The sequence below is a fragment of the Pelmatolapia mariae genome, linkage group LG10_11 (assembly GCF_036321145.2).
Source record: "Pelmatolapia mariae isolate MD_Pm_ZW linkage group LG10_11, Pm_UMD_F_2, whole genome shotgun sequence".
Classification (NCBI taxonomy): domain Eukaryota; kingdom Metazoa; phylum Chordata; class Actinopteri; order Cichliformes; family Cichlidae; genus Pelmatolapia; species Pelmatolapia mariae.
Genome location: NC_086236.1, coordinates 7,405,565 through 7,428,515, shown reverse-complemented (window position 1 = coordinate 7,428,515; position 22,951 = coordinate 7,405,565). Strand labels below are relative to the sequence as shown.

At 40.8% G+C, this 22,951-nt stretch overlaps 1 protein-coding gene across 2 annotated transcripts; it reads right to left on the bottom strand.

The window, feature by feature from the left end:
- Positions 1 to 974: 974 nt before the first annotated feature.
- Positions 975 to 21,939, bottom strand: rsf1b.1 (remodeling and spacing factor 1b, tandem duplicate 1). Of its 2 annotated transcripts, XM_063486091.1 has the most exons (17): positions 21,774 to 21,939; positions 19,383 to 19,474; positions 16,648 to 16,740; positions 15,380 to 15,585; positions 15,206 to 15,297; positions 9,534 to 11,794; positions 9,164 to 9,211; positions 8,780 to 9,061; positions 8,149 to 8,253; positions 7,774 to 7,853; positions 6,741 to 6,795; positions 6,528 to 6,640; positions 5,307 to 5,374; positions 4,885 to 5,098; positions 4,576 to 4,787; positions 3,816 to 3,995; positions 975 to 2,571 (listed from the first exon to the last, which is right to left on the bottom strand). In XM_063486091.1, exons 1-17 carry the CDS (start codon positions 21,925 to 21,927, stop codon positions 2,006 to 2,008), a joined length of 4,821 nt encoding a protein of 1,606 aa, XP_063342161.1. In that variant the 5' UTR covers positions 21,928 to 21,939; the 3' UTR covers positions 975 to 2,005. The 2 variants fall into 2 exon arrangements, with proteins under 2 accessions (XP_063342161.1, XP_063342162.1); XM_063486092.1 differs by lacking the exon at positions 9,164 to 9,211.
- Positions 21,940 to 22,951: the final 1,012 nt, after the last annotated feature.

The window sequence follows — 22,951 nt, the reverse complement described above, 5'->3', positions numbered from 1 at the left end:
ATTACTTCCCTACAAAAGAAAACTATAAGAAACTCATGCAATCCCAAAGAATTGCTCGATATATTTTTCCATGGTTAAAAAAATGCCTCTAAATATATTACAGCAAAAACTACAGATATACACACAGACTGGTTCCAGCAGAGGTCAGTGAAGTCATTGGTTTGTCTTTTTCCCCCTGTTCCCCTGCAACCCGACACATCGCTTTAAAACTATTTGGTTTTCATGATCCTGATCTGATCCGAACCTGAGCTCAGGATTCTGGAAACGGCTCATGTCAGAGGAAACAGGAAGATCCAGGGGAGTGGGAATAAGAGAGAAAACAGGCTTTCAGAGCCGAGTGTTGTTTATAACGAAGGAGTATTATGTCTACATTAAAAAAAATATATATTCAAAGGATGCTTTTAAAAAGTCAAACTAGGGAGTTATTTTGCTTCAACTAGGTGATCTTTTTCTGGATATTTTAACCCCATTCTTTAATGTAAACCCTAACACTCCTTCATCCATTTAAAGATACTAAAAATCTAAAGACCTGCAGGCATCTCCACCCACAAAGAAAATAAGACACTTTACATCATTTCCTCAAAGAGACAACAACAAATAAAGGTTTAGATATACAAAAAAATAGATTTACTGAAACCATGAATCACATGAAAGCGATAAGAAGAGGCTAGTCTGGATCAGGAGGGAAGGAGAGTTTCACCTTTTGATTTGGTTTCTCCAAACAAACTATAACCTGAAAGTTCAACCTCTGATGCTGATGGCAGTGCGCATGTAGTTAAAATAATTATATATGTATACAATATACAAAAGCTACTCTAACATTCAATGACAAAAAATTAGGTTCGGGGGGGGGGGGGGGGGAAACGAAGGTTGGTCACATATATACATTCACACCTTCATACGATGAAAGGGGGGGGGGGTATATTTGACTGTTTAGCATGGAGGTAAAAAAAAAAAAAAAAAAAAGAGGGGGGGGGGGGGGGGGGGGAGTAACGTGTTTTAATAACAAAGTACACACCGGATATGATCAGAAAGAACCAATAGCTTATCAAATATATCCCTCACATGAAGCAGCAGCTCATGTTAGCTCAGCACGAAGCCTGAAAAAACAAAAATCCACCTGTAGCTCCTCTAAAGCTCCTCCTGCAACAAACGGGGCATAAAGGGTTAATTAGTGAGCTTTAAAGAGCTTTAAAAATGCTCACAGGTGGATTTGTGGCAGAAAATATCATGTTTAGGAAATTAAACATACATTTTTTTAAAAGTATTAACAAACAAAAACCTCTAAATTAGTGCCGCACCACAACTGCCCCGGCTTTCGTCGATTGTAACATTGGAAGCATGTTTGTTAACGTTAAAAAAACATCTGGTGCTAAAAGCTGCTGTGAAAGGTCAGCGTGCCAGCTGGTTAATTAAAGCAGACTAACAAGCTAAACCCGCTTCCTTGTAGCTCATCGCGCCGTGTTTGTGCCGAGCTAAACGGCCGCGTCTATCATCTCATCTAACCCTGCCCGGTGAAGTGCGTTTCAATCAACATATGATTGCATTTCTTTAAAAAGCCATAAAATGATAAACAGATGTCCAGAACTTGGTGCCAATTATGGAATGATGTGGGGTTTGTTTGTTTTTTTAAGTTATTCAGCTTTCAAACAGACACCAACTTTTTCCCCACAGTTTCAGAGCCAAAAGTGATTAAAACCAAAACTGAAAACAGGACAACGATAACGACAACCGGGGGGACGACGGTGCTTCGGCGGGTCAACTGGGAGGAATGATATGTCGGTGCCCTTATTGGCTGCAGGATCCCATGGGGACAGCGTCACACTGGAGGTGTGGGGGTGCGGTCCAGGCTTCCAGGTGACATGAGAAAAACGGACATGGAGGAGGAGTTGTTGGCATGGGAGGGAATAATAAAGTTAAGCAATATAAAAATACAATACCACCAAAAAAAAAAAACAAAAGAACAAAGAAAAAAAACCAAACAAACAGTACACCACTTTTGTTTTTACAATTGTTCATTATTGCAGACGTAGTCCACGAGGTCTGTGACTCCTAACAGGTCGTCTTCGTCATCGTCCTGTGCCGCAATGTCCTGCCCCACCAGCCCGTTTGGTGCTATGGCAGCAGCCGGTGTGGCACTGATGCTTTTGGGCGGCTCCAGATGTGGGATAATGCCTGGAGCAGTGATGGTAGCGATGGTGGCAGCGGGCCGGCTGATGATACCCTCGAGGCTCTTTATGGGGCTTTGCCCGTTGGTGGGCGGCAGCTCTACCAGGCCGCAGTCCAATGCATTTGTTCCCTTTGACTCCTCCTCTGCTTTCTTCTCCTTCGGCTTCTCCTCCTGCTGCTCCTCGTCATCGTCGTCGTCCGAGTCGATGCGGTTCACTCGTTTACGGATGGGTCGATCCTCCTCGGAAGATTCGTCTGAGTCATCGTCGGAGTCGTCATCTTCCGACGCTCTCCTGCGTTTTAGCGCTAGGCGTCTGCGTCGCTGCCGGGAATCTTCCTCCGATGAGATTCTATTCGACCTCCAATCCCTCGAATCTTCCTCGGAGTCTCTGGAGAAACTCGCTGGGAAGAGAAAACAAGAGTCACATTTAGTCTTGCTGTGATCAATCATGTTCACGTCAACATTGCCTCATTTACGCGTTTTGTTTTTCAATCAGTTAAAACTCAGCAACTTAAAACTGATGCAAATAATGAAATAAGACTGTGTGTGTGTGTGTGTGTGTCAAACAGTCAGAATTTAAATAAAATCAATTGAGGAAAAGTTTGAATCAGCTTCATCTCTAAAAGACAGCATTAAACCAACACTTCTCTGCTGTCGCTGTCCATGGTGCTGAAAGTGAATGCACTTTGTCAGAGTTAAAACTGAAGTTTCTCACATGACATCAAGATCTCATTGCTTGACAGTTGTCTGCCATCTCGCTGGGTGAAATTGGATGCAAAGACTGTTTTGCACCAAAAAACTCCCAGCGATTGCTTTGGTTTCTAGCAGATTGTTGGGGTTGCCTGTAGTTTTTAAACACCTCACCCATAAAAGGTCGTTCACCAAATCAACAATGAGGCCACATAGGAGTTTCAAATTGATACTATTAAAAAACTAAACTACCAAAAATCTTGGATGAGTTAAAATCTCAGAGAGGTCAGAGGTCAACTTAAAAAAAAAAAAAAAAAGAAAAGAAAAAAGAAAAAGACTTTTAAATTGATACCATAGGTGTGGCTACAAGGAGACTGAGGTGTACTACTGCTGGTCACCAGTAAAAGCTCGCGTTCGCAGTAAAAGATATGCAAGATATAGTTTATGGTTTGGGTCATACTTTTGAGTTTCACTACAGCTCAGAGAGCAGCTCCGTTTGCAAGTCCATCACCTCTACTAACAGTAAATGTGCAAGCAACCAAAGCAATCACACGGAAGTTTTCCCTCGTGAATGGCAGGTGTGCCAGATGGTCATGAACCAGTCTCTAAGCCGGTGTGATTTATTTAGTGATAAATCACTACTGATTTATGTAGTGACTCTGGTCTTAACTATTTTAAGATCAAAGAGATGTCATGGGTACAGGAGGGAGTTAATAAAGCTTAGATACTGCAATCTGCTGAATATTATCAAAACTGGATGAAAAAGTTCTTTTTTTAGAAAGACACCAAACTTTTGTATTTGTTTTAAAGGATTTGTTATTAATACAGAACCAATGAGTTTGAAATATTTTAAGATAAATTAGTGGAAACCAAAGTTGCTCTCCACACTTTTAACTCATCTGATTGATTAATCTATTTAGATTAGTAATTAATCACTCAAGTGTTTCTGACTGACCGTCGCTGTCGGAGCTTTCCTGCTGACGTCTGGGTTTCGTTTTGGCCCGGTTGGTTTCGGCCTGAGAGCCTTCAGACTCTGACGTCTCACAGTAGTTAACCTGCTTCTTCTGGCTCCGCCTCGACCGCCGGCGGCTCATATCCAGATCACTGTCGCTGTACTCACTGGAGCCTTCGGTCACTGCACAGAAACGCACAAAAAACAACAAAGAAGGGGTTAAAAATCAGAGGACGACCTGCAGCAGGAATATTCTTAGAAACAAATTTTAAATGACATTGTGCTCAGACATTTAAACTGTAATTCTGACTTGCTTGTGTAACCCGACACATTCCCCTTTTTAACCTGCTCTGTTTCTGTAGTTCATCCTAAGGAGGCTCACCATCAAGAGCAGGGTTAATGCTGGGTCTCTTTCCTGCACCAGCACTGGTCTTTTCTCTTAACTTTCTTTGCCGTTTTGTGTACTAGTTACTAGTTGAGCTTATTATTAGTCTTGTTTATAGTTTTACCAGGGGCTCCAACCTCAAACATTTGTGTTAGGTCTCTGTGAGTAATTTCTGGGTTTAAGCACTGTAATAGCGGCGTTTCAGAAGCGATCTAAGCTCTGAAACTTCTGGTTATAAGCAAAGATGCTCTGGGTGGATGGCTGGAAACTGTGGGGCAGACAACTCAACTACAACTTGCACCTTTTAACCTGTAGTCACCTCTTTATTTCAGGTTTTAGAGAATAAGTAAAAAAAAGTATAATGTAAAACAGATATACCTATTTCATCCTCATCATCCTCTTCATCCGTCTCGTCCTCCTCATCATCCGAGTACCCTCTCGGTCGCCGCCGCTTTCTGGAGCTCCGTCTGCATGTCAGCAGTCTGCTCCGCGAAGACTTTCGATGCCTACCGCTACCGTTGCTGTTGTTGGAGTCTGCCTCCGATTCAGCTTCCGTGTCGTTGTCCGTCACAACAAACTCTTCTTCTGAGCTGCATCCGAGCAAACAAGCGAACGCAGATAGAGTTCAGTGTCTGGTGAACAAAACTGACAGATTTATGAGATTGGAAACCAAAAGTCAAACTGTACCTTTCACTGAGGCGAAACTCTTCCTCGCTCTCCTCCTCGTCCACGGTGCTGTCGCTGTCCAGGTCGTTGAGTCGCCGGCGTTTTTTCCTGCGCTGGCCGGTGCTGGGTCGCGGCGGCTGGCCGTTCTCCTTGCCCTCCTCTGCTTGTAGGATGGTAGAAATATCCTTCCCTCTGTGCCCTGTGATGTTGGCCATATCTTTACCCCGACCCGCTCCTGCAAAAACACCTCACAGTTACATTAAATACTTCACATCTCTTTCACATTTGAACCGCTTCATGTGTAAATATGACAAGTTGCTACATTCTTCTGCATTACAAACAAGCCGGATACAACATGTTAAATGAGCTTCAGATTTTGGGTTGATCTTCAGAGCCAGAAATATTTTCAGCAAACTACACAGTACAGTTTCTTCTCCTCCTACCTCCACCCTCTGCTTCTTTGATGTCTTCTTCGATAGCCTCCTCGATGGCCTCGTCAAACTCATCAAATCTGCAAAGTTTACATCAACACAGACAAGAATATTTTTTGCTGCCTGGAGAATTTAAATGCGTCTCTGCCAATAATAACAACACCGGATTTAAAATAAATAAATACTAACAACAGGCATTTAACTTGCCAGATCTGAGCCCTGCAGGAGGAAGGGACCCATCAGGAGCGTTAACAACTAATTTCACTAGTTAGCAGGAAAAGTCGACTTTACACAATCACCTGTCCAACTGCCGACTGACTCCAAGGGTGTTTCCACACCTGAAGCGTTTAGTCCGTTTAAATGAAACTGTGGTTTGGCAATCACACGCAGGTGCTGACCAAAACAACCGCACGGAGAGTTTTTAGAGGGGGTGGTATTAATGCAGTTTCAAATGAAGTCCACACAATTGTTTATGGTGCAAACCTGATCCGACTGCGATCTGAACCAACTACTAGGTGCGACTAGGTGTACATTACTACTACAGAGCTGCAAAGGTCTTTACAGGCTAGCAACCAGCTTTGAAATGAACCTAAATTCTCTGTTTTCTCGAGTGTCCCAGAACACAGCACCTTCTTCCTGTTCCTGTTTACTTTTGTTGGTCCAGCCCAGACACTCCTGGCCAATAAGCAGACTGAACATTAATGTAGAATTTTCTCTGTGTGAAAACAAACCAAATCACAGGAAAAAGCTAGAAGTTTACAAACTGATTCGGGCCAGAGTAAACCAACTATAGGTGTGAAAACACCCTAAATGGCTCACAGCAAAAGAGATGTGATAACATTTATCTCACACAGATGAACATTCAGCACCCCCCATGTCGACCAGGGTCTCTTTTCAGTAAACAAAACCTTTTTTTTTGTAGATACTGGAAATAATAGGTAATCTTTTTATGATTTATTTAGGGTAAAAAAACAAAAACAAAAAAACCCCAAAAAACATCTGGCAGGCAGATGTAACTCCCCACACTGTGGCAGATCGAGCTTATCCAACAAACCCAGGCCATCAACTGTTTGTGAAGTAGGCAAGATTTTCTTGTGATGACTGCAGCTCTATAGAAATTATATATTATCCGTGATTGGCTACTAGCTACAAACACTGATGTCATCAACATCAACTGACATGGACTGGTTGCCTGAACATACAGCTGTGTGGCCAAAATAGTATGTCTCGTACCTGTAGCTGATGGTTTTCTTCGCCCTCGTTGACCTCCGACCCCAGCTCTTACTCTTCTTTGTTTCTTTCTTCTCTTTGATAATGATCTCTGGTTTTTCCTCCTCGACCTCAACCTGGAAAGAGTTCAGCGTCACTTACATTCACAAACATCAGCAGCAGGTCAATGTTTTTTGTGTTTTTATTTAAGACCCCATGACCTCACTAAGTACTCACAGAGGGCGCAATGATGTTCTCGACACTGATTCCAACATAAATCAGACGCTCTTTCCTGGAGAAGAAAAACACAGTAAGATGATCACACAAAAAAGTTAATCCGAGTGTCCTCTGTGTGTCAAATAGTGCAAACTTGTAAAAGCTTTGCAGTGCTTAGTTAAAGTGCTGCAATTTCAGAGTAAAAGCTGGAATTCACATCTACAGAAAGTGGACAGAATTTTCATAACACTACATAACACAGATCTTTTCCAGAACAGGAAATAAAATGGTTTTTGGGAGTCCTGCACCTTCAAGGCAACACCATGGGTGTGCACTAGTGTTGTGCACAGCTGTACAATACCACCAGGGGGCAGTGTCAAAAATGTACAGGGAAACATGCCTGTGGGATATTCTTGTTTTAGCTTCTAAATGTTAAAACCAATGAAAATTTTTCCTCTGCAGCAGCTCTGTGACATTTTTGTGAATTGCTTTCCCTTTATGGTGAACTCTACTGCTGCTTACTTCCTGTCAAGCCCACTTATCAACCAACCAATCACCATTTGACTTACAAATGGTTCCTGTGATGTTACATCACTGTAGGTAATTTGTAGGTAAAAAGTAGGTCGCGTTCACAAAATCCTTCTTCCTCGACTGAACGGAAAACCACTGCAACAAGCTCCAAATGAAGCCAGGTGAAAAACAAACAGTTAACAGGTGCAAGCTTTTTTCTTTTTTGCTTTCTGGAAAGACCTGTTACACCACTGCTGAAGTCCAGAGAGATTTCAAATCAGAGAGAGGAAATAGAACAAAAATTGATTAAATTTTACTTTCAAATTGTATTTTATTGTCCATCTCCACTCAAATCTGTGGGAAGATGCTGTTGCTACGTCTGTGCCACAGCGGAAACGCAGACCGTCTAAAGGACTGTTTACCTTCCCTAAAAATATGTATGTAATGTGGAATGGTTCAAAGTCATACCCAAACTGGGAACCACTGGCTTCAAAGTAAAACAAACTGTTAAATTCAACAACAGCTGAAACACAAACTGTCTCACCTCCTCTCAGCCCGCTCCTTCTTCTTCAAAGCAGCATCGAGGTTTTGGAGCTGCTCTTCGAGTTTGTCGCAGAGCTGCTTCTACAGAGGGGGGAGAGTGATACATTTGAACTTTAGTTAATCTAGTAGCTCTCAAACTGCACTTCAGCTTCATGATATCAAACACCACACAAGTTTTAAAGCCATCATTAAGACTTCTTAAAAAACCGTGAAAAACAGCATCAGTGGACTCTTGTTGCATTATTTTAATCTACATTAAAAACACATTTACTCGTGGTTTACGTTGCCTTTTTCCTCCCAGTCGTTGACGCCCCACAGATGTAGAAACACTGAGCTAACTATACATTTAATTTTGAGTGCACTGACTGGTACGTACATGCTGACAGGGTGGACAGAACCACTCTCCATCGGGGATGATCATGAGCGGAGGCCTCAGACAGGCTGTGTGGTAGCCGCTGTCACACGAATCACACAGCAGGATCTGAGAAAGAGATACAGGCAGATCGTAACACAACAAAAGTATTTCTCTCAACAAAGAAAGAAGAGTGCAAAGTTAGCACAACCCATAGAATCAAATTACAGTATTGAGGAAATAAATCAGTGGCTGTTTTTTCCTGCTTGCCAAAAGTGACGTTGATGCTACTCTATGTGAAATCACTGTCGGTTAGAAGGTGTTTTTCTGCTTCAGGCTCTAACCAAAAACTCCCCAGCTGCCCTAGTTTCCTCTCACATTTGTACTGATATTAAATGTTGGGCTACATTTACATCTTTAAAAAACAAAAACAAAAAAAAACAAGCGTTGTTCTGCCTTCTCCCCACTAGGAGGAGCCTCAGAAATTGTTTATTTTCCAACCTCACGGCTAAAAACTGCCCCCGATTCAATAACACCCTCACAGTCTCATTATTAAAACCTTCCTGGATAATACTCCAGTCTGTCCTTGCTGTTATAATTTGAGTCTCTTTTCAATATAAATATATGCGGGTGAGATTTTACAGATTTTACCCACCAGCTCTGGGTGATTTGAAAGACCGCAGTGTTTGCAAGGGTCGTCATTGGGAGGTAGATCTTCGTCGGATGAGGTCGAGGAGTCCGAGCTTCGCCTTTCTCGGTTACGGTTCCGCCTCTTTCTTGTACGCTCAACCTTGTAGTCTTCATCGCTGTCGTCTTCCTCCTCGCTCTCGTCTTCTTCGCTGGACTCCTCGTCGCTGTTTTCGTCCTCGTCCTCCGAGTCTTTCTTTCTGCGGCGCGTCCGAGTGTTGGACCACCGAACCCTTCGCCTCTTTCTCGCCTAAAACAAGCAGTAATGAAAATGTTAACGGAGGAAAAATAGAGCTGTGCAATCTGGAAAATGACCAGTCTCTACATAAAAGATGGACAAAGGCTGCAGTACCTTAAACCTCCATTCTTTCTGGTGGCCAGCAGAGGGCGACTCCACTGGCTGCAAAAAAAGGTTATTCCCAAGTTTAAGGACTGCAGGACCTTCATGGCCCACCAGGTAGAAACCACTACTACAGAAATCTACAGGAAAGACATTTCAAGTCTTAATATCTTTTCTTATGGTCATCAATTTAAACTCCCCAATAAAAGTCAGAAAGGCTGATGAAGCAGGTTACACCTTAGGGTGGGCTTAACTCCTGACTACCATGAGTGCCGGTGTCCCTCAGGTTCTCATTCACCTCTAAGTTTCAGATGTGGAATAATGTCACAGTGGCTATGTCCATCTTTTATATACAGTACATGGAATGAATGCCTGGTCTTACCTTGGGTTTGGTTTGGCCTTCCTGATCCGTCTTTTTCTCTCTTGGCTTCTTCTGAACGACCTTCACCACCTCCTCTTCCTTGTCCTCCTCGTCTTCACACTTTTCCTTCTCACCCTTCTCCTCGTCACGCTTCTGAGGCGCCTGCGACTTCTCCTGCTTCTTGTCCTGGATCTCTACTGCCTTTGGCGTCGGCCTAGAGATCCTCGGCGATCTTCGCAGGGATCTCCCCACGTTTGTGTCGGACTCTGAGTCCACCTGTCGCTCCTCCCGCTGGAACTCAACTTTCCTTCGGTGGACTGGGCGCTTGTTTTTCCGGCAGACACCCTCCTCCTGAACATCTGCTGGAGCTTCACCGCCATTCGCCACATCTTTTTTTGCTTGAGAGTCCACATCCTCGCTTTTGCCCTTACTCTCCTCAGTTTTTGAGAGTTCATCTGCTGTGGAGTCCTCTTTGCAGTTTGAAAGCTTTTCTTTATCAGTGTCCTTTTCACTTTCCCTGTCAGCATCCTTTTTATTTTCTGATGATGGATGCTCTGCCTCGATTGCGCTGGGGTTTTTCTCAGAATCCTTCTCTTGTTCAGTCTCAGGTTTTTCATCGGAGGCATCCGTCTTCTCAACAGGGCTGGGCGTTTTATCCTGCCCTTCAGATGGCTGCTCTTCTGGCTTTTGTGCGACAGAGTTCATCTCAGCTTTGTCATCTTTTTGTGGTTTTGTCACATCGAGTTTTGCGCCCTGTGCCTCTGCAGCCACAGGCCCAGACTCAGAGTTGCTTATCTTGGAAGCATCACGTACCGTACCATCTTCACAGTTGACAGTTTTCTTTATGTCTTCTGGCTTTTCCGTCTTTGTCTCACAGACTGTGGGAGCCATCTCTGCATCTTTGATGCTATCGTGCTTCTCTGCAGCTTTACATGAGTCTGACTTGTCGACCTTTTCGATAACAGGCTGGTCCACGCTCTCCTTAGTGTTGGCTGTTTCCTCCACTTTCTCACTTGTTTTTTTAGTGACAGACTTTGATTCCGAGGTTTCAGAGTCTACAGATTTCTCTGGTGTGTCTGCAGATTGTGTCTCCATTATCTTACAGCTTTCGGGCTTCTCTTTCAGAGCAAAGCTATCAGTTTTCTCCAAATTACCCTCAGATGATCCAGTCTCTTTAGAGTCACTTGTATCTGTTTGCTTGTGTGTTATATTTTCGGGCGCCTTGGCTTCTTCAGTCTGACTCGACTCGGACGTGTCCATGTCTGTGCAGTCTAGCTTTTCCTCTGATTTTTTTGAAACTTTTGATTCGGCTTCTTTGGATTCGACTTCGTGATTTAAGTTTAGGTTCCCTGACTCATCAGCAGTTAATATTTTATGACTTTCCTTTAATGTCGTCTTGTTCACCTTACAAGACTCCTCTGTGTCTGCTGGTTTGGATTCTTTCATTTCTTCGTGCTCTTCATGATTAGAGGATTTCTCTGCTGCATTATTTATCTCTTTAGATAAAGGTGTCGGTTCTGTCGGGGGCAGCGAAGACTCGCATGTTTCCCTTTTTTCCGTTTCCTTTTCATCTTGAGTTTTCTTCTCCAAATCCGCTTGGTGTGAGGTGACTCCCTGTGGCTCGTCCTTTTTGTCCTTTTTAACCTCCTCGTCGGTGGTCGGAGCGTCTTTCTCTTTAATGTCAACAGATTTCTCCACAGCTTCTGTTACTCGCTCTGGTGACCCTTTTTCTGATTGGGTAACTTCACCATTAATATGATCATTTATACCCAACGCTTTCTTTGATTGGTCAGGAGTCGAGTCGTCTTTTGCAGCCTCCTTCAGATTAGAAAGAGATGGATTTTGCACTATAACGGCATTATTTTTATCAAAGTCTTCACTGAACTTCATTCCCCTTTTTTTCAAAGGGATCTTGGCCTGCTGGTCATTCTTCATGGCTTGCTGCATTTCCTCTGCACTGGTCTTCTTCGGTTCCTCTTTTTCCTCCTTTAATGATATACACAACGTCTCAGAGGCCGGTGTTTGTTCACTTGAGTTAGATTTAGTGTCTACAACTTCCATCGGCTCTTCTTTGATGTTCTGGGCTTTTTTACTGACATTTTCTGAGTCAAGCTCTGCCTCCGCTTTACCTTCAATGACACCATTTAACGCAGATTTTGCTTCTGAATTTTCCGATTTCGTGTTCTGTGTTACTTTTTCACTGCTCTCCGTCTTTGGAGAGACTGACTTGGTGGAGTCTTTGCTGTCTTCATCTGATGTATCTTCAGTCTTTCTGGTCTCACCTGTAACAAAATAAATACAAAAAAAAGAGAAAAAGATTAAATGGCTCCTAGGAGCTTTGATGTACTTAAATACTCAAAGTAAGTAGACATTTTTCAGGGTCAAATTCAAGCACTTTTTAAAAACTTTTAAGGTCCATTTTCAAGCTTTTCTAGCACATTACCTAAAAAAACAAATGCATGTTTCACTTTGCATCACCTCAGTTAAGACCATGTAAAAATTAAAACAAATCATCTTAGGTCGACTTAAATAAACTTTCTTTCCCTTTTGTTAAAACAGAGAAAAATGCACCACACAAAAAAAATACCGAAAAAGGAAATGGTTGCCTTATATGCATATAGTGTAACTCAAAAAACACATTTCTCTTAAAAATTACGATGTGCAAACGTGAACAAATCAACTTGTTAGAGATATTCATCTCCACTTGGGAAAAAAAACAACCACCCCACAAAACAAGAAAACTGCCCCAAACACCACAATAATACACAGCAAGGCTAAATTAAGTCTTCTCATCAGATATTGATGCTTCTTTCCTATGTGACACAAAAATAGGAGACAGATGTTTGTTTTTTTAACTAGTTAAGCACCCATGCCCCCAAAAATGGGGGCAAAAGGGAGGAGATCATGTTTAATCAGTTATAACAAGAGGTCAAAAATGTAAGTGCTGACATAAGTAGTGTCCGCAGAAACCTCTGAATCTCAGCTAAAAGCTCATGTAAACCATTTCTACAACCACCAAACAAAGCAAAGACACCAAACAGTTAAAAGAGCAGTTACGTCACCATGAATCTGGACAGGTAACATCCATATTTTGATTTATGATTTTCTGGAGTTAAATGTGAACCAAAGTATATTTTCAAAGGTGTTATATGCTTTAAAATACTTTTAAATAAATTAGGTGAGTCAAATAAAAAAAAATCAAATTTTTCTATGTTTGAGTCCCAGTAACTTAGTAACAGCTGCAATAATATTTACACCTCTGATGACATCTCACAAGTGTTAGTTTTATTTTGATACCCAGACTGTTTACACAGAGTTTGCAATAGCAGAGAAATACTTCATTTGTTTTGGTCATTTCATTTCCAAGCAGAAAGCTCAGAAAACTCCTGGGGGCCTAAGAGGTTAAAGTTAATTCCCAATAAAACTAACTGTGAGATGTTTGACTACACTGCTGTCTGTATTATTGTTAAAGTCCTAAATGATCATTTTAAAGTGTTTGTGCTAATAACATCATGTACAGTGAGACAGGCATAGAGAACAGCACTGACTGGGAGAGGCTTTGAACAGATGACATACTCAGTTCAATTCAACATATAAGACTTTGAGAATGCACAAGCATCTACCTAAAATCTATTTATTTAGTCTATCATCTGTGATATTATTATGTAAAATTATAATGTATCGTTCATCTCCCTTAAATAAACAGGCAGCCTTAAAGTATGAAATAATCATATATTAAAACACTTAAGTTTGTCTGTTGTCTTAGTGGCTGATAGTGCCCCACAGGTGTCAATGTCAGCTTGAAGCCATTTATCATTTTTAAGTTGCTCAATGTGTAGGTGCTCATGATAAACAGATTTTGAATGAAAGCCAGCGAACTTCGATAGCACAAAAAAAGCCTGGAGCCTATCCCAGCTACCATAGGCGAGAGGCAGGGTACACCCTGGACAGGTCGCCAGTCTGTCGCAGTCTGTTGCAGGGCTAAATTATTTTACTGCGTTAAATCCTTGTGGAGTATAAGCTTTCCTTGTTTACATTTATACTTGTCATCCAAGTTATGAAAACAAGAAAACTGCTTATGTCTAAACTAGCAAGATGCCAAACCCTGAGGTGCTCCCAGTTCATTCATTAGAGTGTTAGACAAGGTGCTCAGTACTGCTGTATGAATGTGTGTGTGTGGCTGGATGAATAAGACTTATAGTAAAAGCTTTGAGTGATTAATTAAAGTAAGTGCCAGTCTGTTTATCATTTACTATAAATAAAGCTTTACTCTGGTTGTTCCGCCTCTTTTCTGCCTTTACAGTCTGAAGCAATATTTCAAGCCATCACATCATTTGGAATTTCATTAAATTTCTTTCTTTATCATTTTGTACATGTAAAATGTATCAACATAGATAATTTAGTGTTAAAGACACAATGGTGTCAGTAGATTGCACATTAAAGTCAACAGAGTTTTGTTTTCTGACTTCTCCCATTTAAGCACATAATCCCAACTACGGTGGCCACTGTAAGACAAAGAACTCTGGCTTCAATTAATTTAAGTGCGTGTAGACTGGTGTCCACATCCATTTACTCTGTGGGACGTAAAACTATGTGAAAGTCCGATACAAGTCAATTAGTCAGCAGAACTCACTTCTGACAGCGATACTGAGGTGAGTTGTTGAGATTATCCTGAACTTCTGTTGGTAAGCGCTGCTGTTTTTGCCACTGTTAGCCTCGGTTAGCTGCTGTTAGCCACTGGATCTAACATTGCTGGAATCAGATACTTAGCAAATAAACTGTAAGGTACGATTTATAGGACACTCCAGCCTGACATTAGCTGACATAATGTTAGCATTTAACCAGTTGCTGTTTAACCACCTCATTGTCAAACGACCAGAGACGGGAGGCTCACAGGTCTAATCTGCTGACAGCTGTGACAATATCAGGAATAAGCGAGCATGTTTTGTTGAAGCCCTGACTTCAGTTCAGGAGATGAGGTTGAGCTTTTATTCAGGTGCTGGCCTCCTTCTCAGATGATAATACATAGGGATGCCTACGAGTTTTCTTCCTCTTCACCTTTGGTGTACTACGCATGTGGCCAGTCTCTAGTCACAAACATAAAACGTGAACAGCAAAACAGCCACTGTATTCAAGATGGCACGTCAAGATGGTGGCCTCCACAAACCATATTTTTAATAGATTAATTCCAAATTTATATATTTATATAGATAATTAGACACTAGTCAATGTCAATAATACACATCTATGAAGGAGAAAAGTATATACACCAGCATTAAATTAGAAACAAGTGCACATGGGCACCAAGTAGATTCAGGGTTTGGGAAATTTATTGGCAATCTCAAGAGCAAGACCTCCAAATTCCTTTTTTAAAAGATCTCTCAGCACTTCGAGTTGTCATTTGAAGAGGAATTGGAGTTCTTTATTTAAGGCACCAAGCCTTTCTAAAAAAAAAAACAGGGAAAAAAGCTGCTAAGGGGGTATGAAAATTATGATCTAACTGGACAAGAGAGGTCAACTGAAGTGTGATAATCACTGCTCTGAGCGTGAGCAATGCCAGCAGCTCAAGCTGATCAAAGATATTATTATTCAAATATTCAGGTGTAGGTTCCTAATGAAGTCGAAACATTTCTGCAACAATCTAAACTAAAAATGCAATCCAGAAAAAATTGTAACTGCTGAAAAACTCTTACCTTCAGGCTTCGTTTCCTGTTCTTTTTTCAACAGCGCAGGATCAATCTGCGTCTTCAGCAGAGCGACAACCTCGGCCAAATCGTTTCTATCTCTGCAAGGAGAGAGACAAACACACATTTAAAAACAAAAAAAATGTTTATTTCACACCTGTAGGACGTTTCTGTCCGTTTTACCTGACGATGCACTTCCACGATGACCCGTCCAAGTCGTCCTGCTCCTCCACATAAACGCGCACGTTGTTGTCCTGGTCCAGTTGAAACCAGTACATCTGTCCGTCTTTGTCCCGGCCGATTGGCTGCAGGCGCATTTTATCTGGGTCCTCATCGTTGATGGCAGTTTTGAACTTGACGTTGTCATCAAACTGACACTCACACAAATACTGGAGAAAAAAGAAAAGGCCCAATAAAGGAAAGTTTATTCAGACACAAAGAAAGTCAAAACTACCTCACAGAGGCACAGAATTATATTTTAAAAAGATTTTAGAGCAGAAACTTGAATATTCATGGTTCAGCTGAAGGTTCAAAACCTCAGCCTGTGTGAAAGGGAAAATACACCATTATTTAACATTTACATGGACTGAATCATTTAAGTTATGCTGATAGTTTGATACTGCGTCACTATGTATTAACCCAACCAGGTCTTATAAAGGCTACCACTTCTACTTCTGGGTCACTTCATTCACTCAGGAACTTCTTACAGAAATTTTGACTATGTGGCCACAGTCTGCGTTCTGCCCCGACCAGAACCTTCGACAGGCGGAGAGTTGGTGAAGCTACACTGAGTAGGGAAGAACCAGTACTTCGGTTCGAGCTAACCTTCAAGAGTGTGGAGCTGTCGTCTGTCCACAGGAGACGAGGCAGCTGATTACTGCTCCTGTATTTACTCACTACACAAATATAATATAGTCACAATTTTTAGCTTTTTAGTTCCATAAGTAAAACAAATAATTACCGTTGATAGAGACCTATAGTAGCCTGGAAGCAGTAATACAAGACTCAAGCCTCAGTTTTCTCTATAAAAAGCTTGATGCAGCCTCTAGAAATGATGAGTGCCACAACTGAGGAAGCGAGCATATCTCAACTGACAAATAATATTTTTTAGAGACAGTTAATAATCACAATCAAAACCTTTAAACGTTTAAAACGAGACAAAAGGCAATCTTTTTCAGCTGCTTCCTCCCACCCCTGGCTTATTTTACAAAGCAACAAGTGGAGATTAAGTTCAAACACATGTTTGCCTACATCTTTAAATCTGACTGACTTCTTGAGAACTTTGCTCCATTTGCAGCTGTCCCACTCGTCTATGTTTGGGTGATACCTGCAGCATGTGCATGGGTGTGTAAAAGCGGGCCAGTGGAGGAGAAAATGTTCATTTATAATATCTAAGAGTTGAGAGGAAACCGGACAGCCATCCTGACATCCACCAACAACAAAAAACTCACTTTAAGTATCCCCGTCTTGCACTCCACCGTCAACTCCTTGTATCCTTTTTGCTCGAGTTCCCATGCCCAGGTTGTGTTGAACTCCTGACAGACCTGCAAGGGAAACAAGTAACACAACAAAGTGGCATTAAAATACATCACATGGTTAACCTTTATTTTCAGAAAAAAGTCAAACTGGAGACATTAGTCAATTAATAGAGGGTACACAGTTACTTCTTGAGTAAAAAAATAAAAAATAAATAAGAGCCTCCGTTTAGATGACTTAAAGTGCCATGTTTCCGAGACAGTAGAAAAAAAAGATGATATTTCAGGCTCTCAAGTCTTAATATAACAATGGTTACATTTTTTGGTCAGAGAAATAAACACAAAGCAAGAGTGAGAGGATGAGGTTGGCCAGTAAAACTTTGTTACTTCTATTCTGATTATTTAAAACATAAATTTTACACATATACACTGCCGTAATGTGTGTCATGCCCATTTCTTTTATTTCACAATGTTTTTGCATGTTTGTGTTTAACTGTTCTTTATTGTTATAGCAAACAATAACAACAGAGGCAACCACCTTAGAGCATCACATGCTGGTTTACTGGGACCATTTGTCTCCTCTCCCTCATTTTTTCTAAATTGTTAACCGTCCCTGTACTTTTCTTTTTTTAATCTACTAAAAAAATTATCTTAAAAGCAGACCCGGGCATTGTACATCCTGTGGGGCACATTCGGCCCTTTGGCTGTCCCTGACCAGCCAGTGTGACGTCAGTGTGAAATTAGGATTCAAAGATAAGTAAGTATCCATCATGCAGTTTGTCTCATTTCAGTCACCAAGCACTCTTTGATAAACTCCCCATCAAAGAATGGCTTACTGTTTTTTGCAGTTTTGTGGGAAAGGACAACACATTTTTACTGCTTTGATTTTGAAGGTGACTGATAATTTATTTTTACATACTCATGTGTGAGTAAGCAAATGCAGCATCACTGTAAATACACTGTAATAGCCCCGAAAGAAGTCAGCTCACGATAAAAAAAAAGAAAGAAAGAAAGAAAGAAAGAAAGAAAGAAAGAAAGATTTTTTTTTTTTTAATCAACAACACTACTTAAATACTTTTAAGTATTTATCCATTGAAGTCGGAGGTCAAGCTGTGAGTTTAGTCTGTGGACAGCAGACTGGTGTGTTTAAGGGCTGCAGTTTCAATCACCATTATGATACTAAACACCCAGAAATACAAGAAGTTTTCAGAAGAAGCATTTGAGAATGTGTCCAATCCAGGTGAACCATAACAAGACTGCTTGAGGTGAGGACACTGCAGGAAATCTGGAGCTCCAGTTTAAAAACAAAACAGACTATTGTGACTTTTTTCTCCTTGACTGTGGATGAGAGTTGTGCTGTCTGACTACACAGCATAGTTTCTCATCTTTCTATATGTGGTAAGCGACAGACTTAAGATCACAGAGGAACTGGCAGCAGTGCAGTCAGTGAAAGGGACTGCGACTTCTTCACAGAGGTAAAACGGTTGCTTGGAAGGGCTATGGCTGAAATGGGACAAACTGGCAGGTGTTCCAGCCAATGGCTGCTCAAATCTGACAGGAAAAATGTTTGGCCTTCTGAAGTGGATGTAATATAAAGAGAAATAAATGAAACCATAAATGCAACTGGTATCTTTGTATCTGTTATACAGCAGGTGGCGAAAACTTTCTACACATAAGGAGACCTTCTCAAAAGATGTTGGTTCTCTTTGGATCTGCCTTCATATGTGAACAATCGTTCTCAGTAATGAAGTTTAATCCAGACACAGATCGTCTCTCAGTCACAGTCACCTGCCCACATTTACACCTCAGACACTGCACCTGACTTTAAAGCACTTGTTAAAGCCAAAAAAAACAACAACTCAAATTTCTCTCAATTAACAAGAAGAAAACGAAACAAAAGCAAAAACTGAATACCTGGAGAACATGTAATTGGAGCCAAAATAGCAACAGCACTTTGTATAATTTATAATATAACATATTTATAATTTTGCAGAAACACGCACATTGTTCTCAATTGTTGATTAAATTATGACTTTACTATGCCTGCTTCACATTTTCATTGTCTAACTGTGACATCTACATCTCACTAATATTGAGCACCTTATTGGTGTGGGCTCCACAACAGCCACAGTTTCTCCTGCGGCCCCTTGCTAAAATTACCAGCCCACCCCGCTACCCTGATGCTACCTGCTGACATCACCCCGAGTACCTTTTTCTACTCTGAGCGCTGGGATTACTGCTGTTTATTCATGCAAATAGCTCCAGCTCCTAGGGTGGTTACTGCAGGATGGGTCTCTCTGCTAAAACAGACCTGTCCATCAGATTATTAAACTGGGTTTTATTTTCCAAATTTGTAAAATGACCAGATGATCTCTATAAAACCAGACCTCTGCATAACCATGTGGGAAGCATTTTCTATTAAAAAGCACGTTTTTGGAAAGCTGTATGTTAAAAAAAAAAAAAAAAGGGGGGGGGGGGGGTGTTGGATGTCTGGCTAATCTTCATGGCTGTGAAAGTACAGACAGAAAATGGTCTGAAAGAACATTTCAGCTTCCTGAAAGAAGCCCTTTTAGGTACTCTGGATGAAGTAGGAGCTGTCTGAATATGGCTCTATTTATTTTAAATGTTAAATAAATATTCTAGATTGTCCTGTGCCAAAATACTGTGGCGGTACTTCTTTTGTTCTGTTGTGCTGCGTGTCAACCGCTTACCTTGACGAGATACTTCTCCCATCTGTCTGCAGACACCGATTTGCCGATCTTCCTCAGCAACTTGACGTGAAGATCAACCAGCAGCTTTGGAACTGCGGAAACAATAAAACAGAGAAACCCGTTAGCGTCTGAAAGGCATTTTAGGTGTGATGCTACAACTGTTGAGCAGAGTTTAAAACAGCCGTAAAGCAAGTAACACTGTCTGGTAACGGCATCAGCTGCTGTGACTGGAAATGAAATTTATCGAATCGTGGGAAAAGCTGACAAAAAAAACAAACAAACAAAAAAACAAAACAAAACCAGAGTGCAGACAAAAACAGCCAGGCAACAATGTATGCAATGTCTATGTAACGCTATTGGGCTTTTCATGCTATATATGGCCCTTTTGACAATTTCTAATATGTGAATGCAGAAGAAAAAAACTCTGATTCTTGTATGTTTTTCTAACTGAACTTCTGCCCATTTTATTGATATTAACTTCATCCTTTCATCTTCGGTTACATTTTTTTAAAAGCTCACATTTCATTAATTAAATACATTTTTTATTTTATAACATTATTTTGCAATTAAACTTGTCACCAAGTGTTTCCTCACTGTGATATTTACATCAAACCAAGTCTGAGAGATGCTCTAATTGATGCTCATGAAGAGTTTTAATTGACAACAAAAGAATCATTTATCAGAGCATCTGCAGCAAACCATCTAAACCAAAAACAAAGCAAAAAGCCTTTGACTTAACATAAAATATATCTAGGACGAAGTCAAAAAAAATGCGCAGATAAATAGGATTAATATTTGACATACTTCATTTTCATCTCCTACTTTCTTTATAGGGGTCACCACAGGAGCTCAACTGCCTCCATCTCACCTAATCCTTAGCATCCTCACTAACCACACTGAACCTCTGTACATCCTCCTTCACTGCATCAGTGAACCTTCTCTGTGGTCTTCCTGTTTAATTCCTGCCTGGAAACTCCATCTTCCACATCCTTCATCAAGTATATCCACTATCCCTTCTGTGCACATATCCAAACCATCTCAGGCGCGCCTCTCCTCTGATGTACTCATTCTAATCCTGCCCATCCTGGTCACTCTTCGCACCTTCAGCTTTGCTTCCTATCTTTCTGTTAGTGCATAGATCATAGCACGTCTCACTACCGCCTTGTAAACATTCTCTTTCACTCTTGCTGCTAGCCTTCGCTGTGCGGGAATCAGTGTCAACACATTACAGAGCCTTATTTATCTTTGTTTTTCACATAAAACAAGTTTATTCTTTACACATGCCCGCCTTTTGCTGTTTACCAACATGCACTGGAAGGTCTCTAGGATAAATACAAATACACACTATATCCTTATAACAACATATATTGTTCCCTCGATTTGAAAAAGCATATACATTTTTAAAAAGTCTAATTTGAATCAAATAAAAGCATTGAGCTTGAAACTGTCAATAATTAATGGGAATATCGAACGTAGAAAAAATGTGTCCGTGGTGTCCTTTTAAAACACACGAGGTGATGGCACATGCTAATTAATACACACTCAATCAGGAACACTTTCAGATGAGGACGCGCATGCGCTAATCGACGCAACGGGATAAGAAAAACAGTCAAGTCGACCACAATTAGCAGCGGGAGCGGAAGAAGAAAACAATTTCTTAATTACCGTGAAATTCTTAAACACCGTTTTCTATGATGTGGTTATCGCTAAGAGTTTGGAAACAATAAAAGTCACAGTTAATTTAATTTCACATCAAAATCGCGCATATAGTTCGTAGTAACCAGCAAAACTATTGCGTTTCTAAGGCTTTAAATTATTTTATTTTGAAAGCGCCTACGCATTTGTCCTCTGTTTTTGTGTGGCTTGACGGTAGCTGCGCGAAGCACCACAAGGCAAAATATTTTAAGTGTAAATAAAGTGCACAAATGCGTGCTCGTTTCACACACTGACACCTTCGGAGACCACTTAACTGAATCCACGCCGCGCTGTGTGAGCCATCTTCACGTTCACCGCCTCGCGAGCACTGTCACGGCCGCATGTTTGTGTGCGTGTTGTGTTGTTTTACGTTACAACGGCAGATAAAGGCTGCTTTGAAAAAAATTAAGCCCAATTCAAAAGCTAAAAAAGTGACAGAAAACCTCGAATAATTCGGCCCGTTTGCAGCTGAATAACTATCAGAATGAGCACAGACATGTTTTCTACCTCGAATGGCAGCTTCAGGGCGGAGTTAAGTTATATTTAAGTGAAGGAGAAGGTTAAAAAACCAACACAATAACACAGCCAGCTAACATTAGCTGCTACGTGCTAGCTCGCTACCATTATCATTAATGCAGCGGTGAAGTCTCTCCTCCTCCTCCTCCCCGTGAGCAGCGGGACCTTTTTCTGCCCTACCTGAGGATGTGTCCTGCAGATACCTCTCCAGCTGAGGAAAGGTGAGCTCCGGCAAGTCCAACAACGCTCCGTAGCGCTCAAGAAAAGAGCAAATCACAGCGTAATTTGGACACAAACCGGGGGAAGAACTCGCCGTTGCCGCCGAAGCAGCCATCTTTTCCACACCAGTGCAAGCCAGCCGGAATTAAATGCATGAGTTCCGAGTGTTACCAAAATAAGACGCTGGGATTGTAACCTGTCCTGAAAAGACAGATTTTTCCGTCTGCATTAATATTTATTTATTTACAGTTGCACTTCCTCTGTGTCAAATCAGAAAAAAGTTGCTTGAATTGCATTGGCTATTTAACATATGTCATTTATGCAACAGAATCACGTATTTAAAGGTGTACATCAGATTATTAATGGTTAATTCTACAGTTGCATTTTTATCCCACCCGTGAATTTGAAAGCAGTCCATGCACAGAAAAATAAAAACATACATTAAAAAAAAAATTATACTCGTCCAGAGACAAAATGTAAACCTATTTTTTTAAAAGTTGGTCCAAAATATGATTTAAAATACAAAAAAGTTCTTGAGGACTCCCAAAAGCCATTTTTGCCAAGTTGTAGGCCAAATATATCATTTTTATATAAGTTATTCCTTTTTACATTGTTGTTGTTGTTGTTGTTGTTTTAATTTTGTCGATATTTGTCTCTTATAAGTGTGCTAACATGCAAAATAATCATGAATGCTTTTTTAAACTCACAACTCACAATCTATTGCCTTTGCAATAGTTTGAATGGTGTATGTATGTATGGTGTATCTGAGCAAAGGTTAGGCCTAAGTTGTCCTCCAATTCTAAAATGAGGCTAATTTATGCAATTTATTTTCTACCAGGCAGCAGATTTTACCGTGGTGGTCCTTGTGTAATGTAAGGTATAGTACTAAATAGTCCAACAAATCCATATCAGTTTCATGCTCTGTATTGGAACTGTAATGTCTTTACTGATCTTCAGTTAATTCTGGTTTAAGCATTTTAAGAGAAACATTTTTACAAAGCATAAAGTCGTGTGAAAAAAAGGATTCGCCCCATTCCTCATTAATTAATGTTTTGTTAGGGGTTTTTTCAAATCATTAAACAAATTTTCTTTGCTGGTCAAAAATAACCAGAGTGAATACAAAATGCAGGTGCACACTT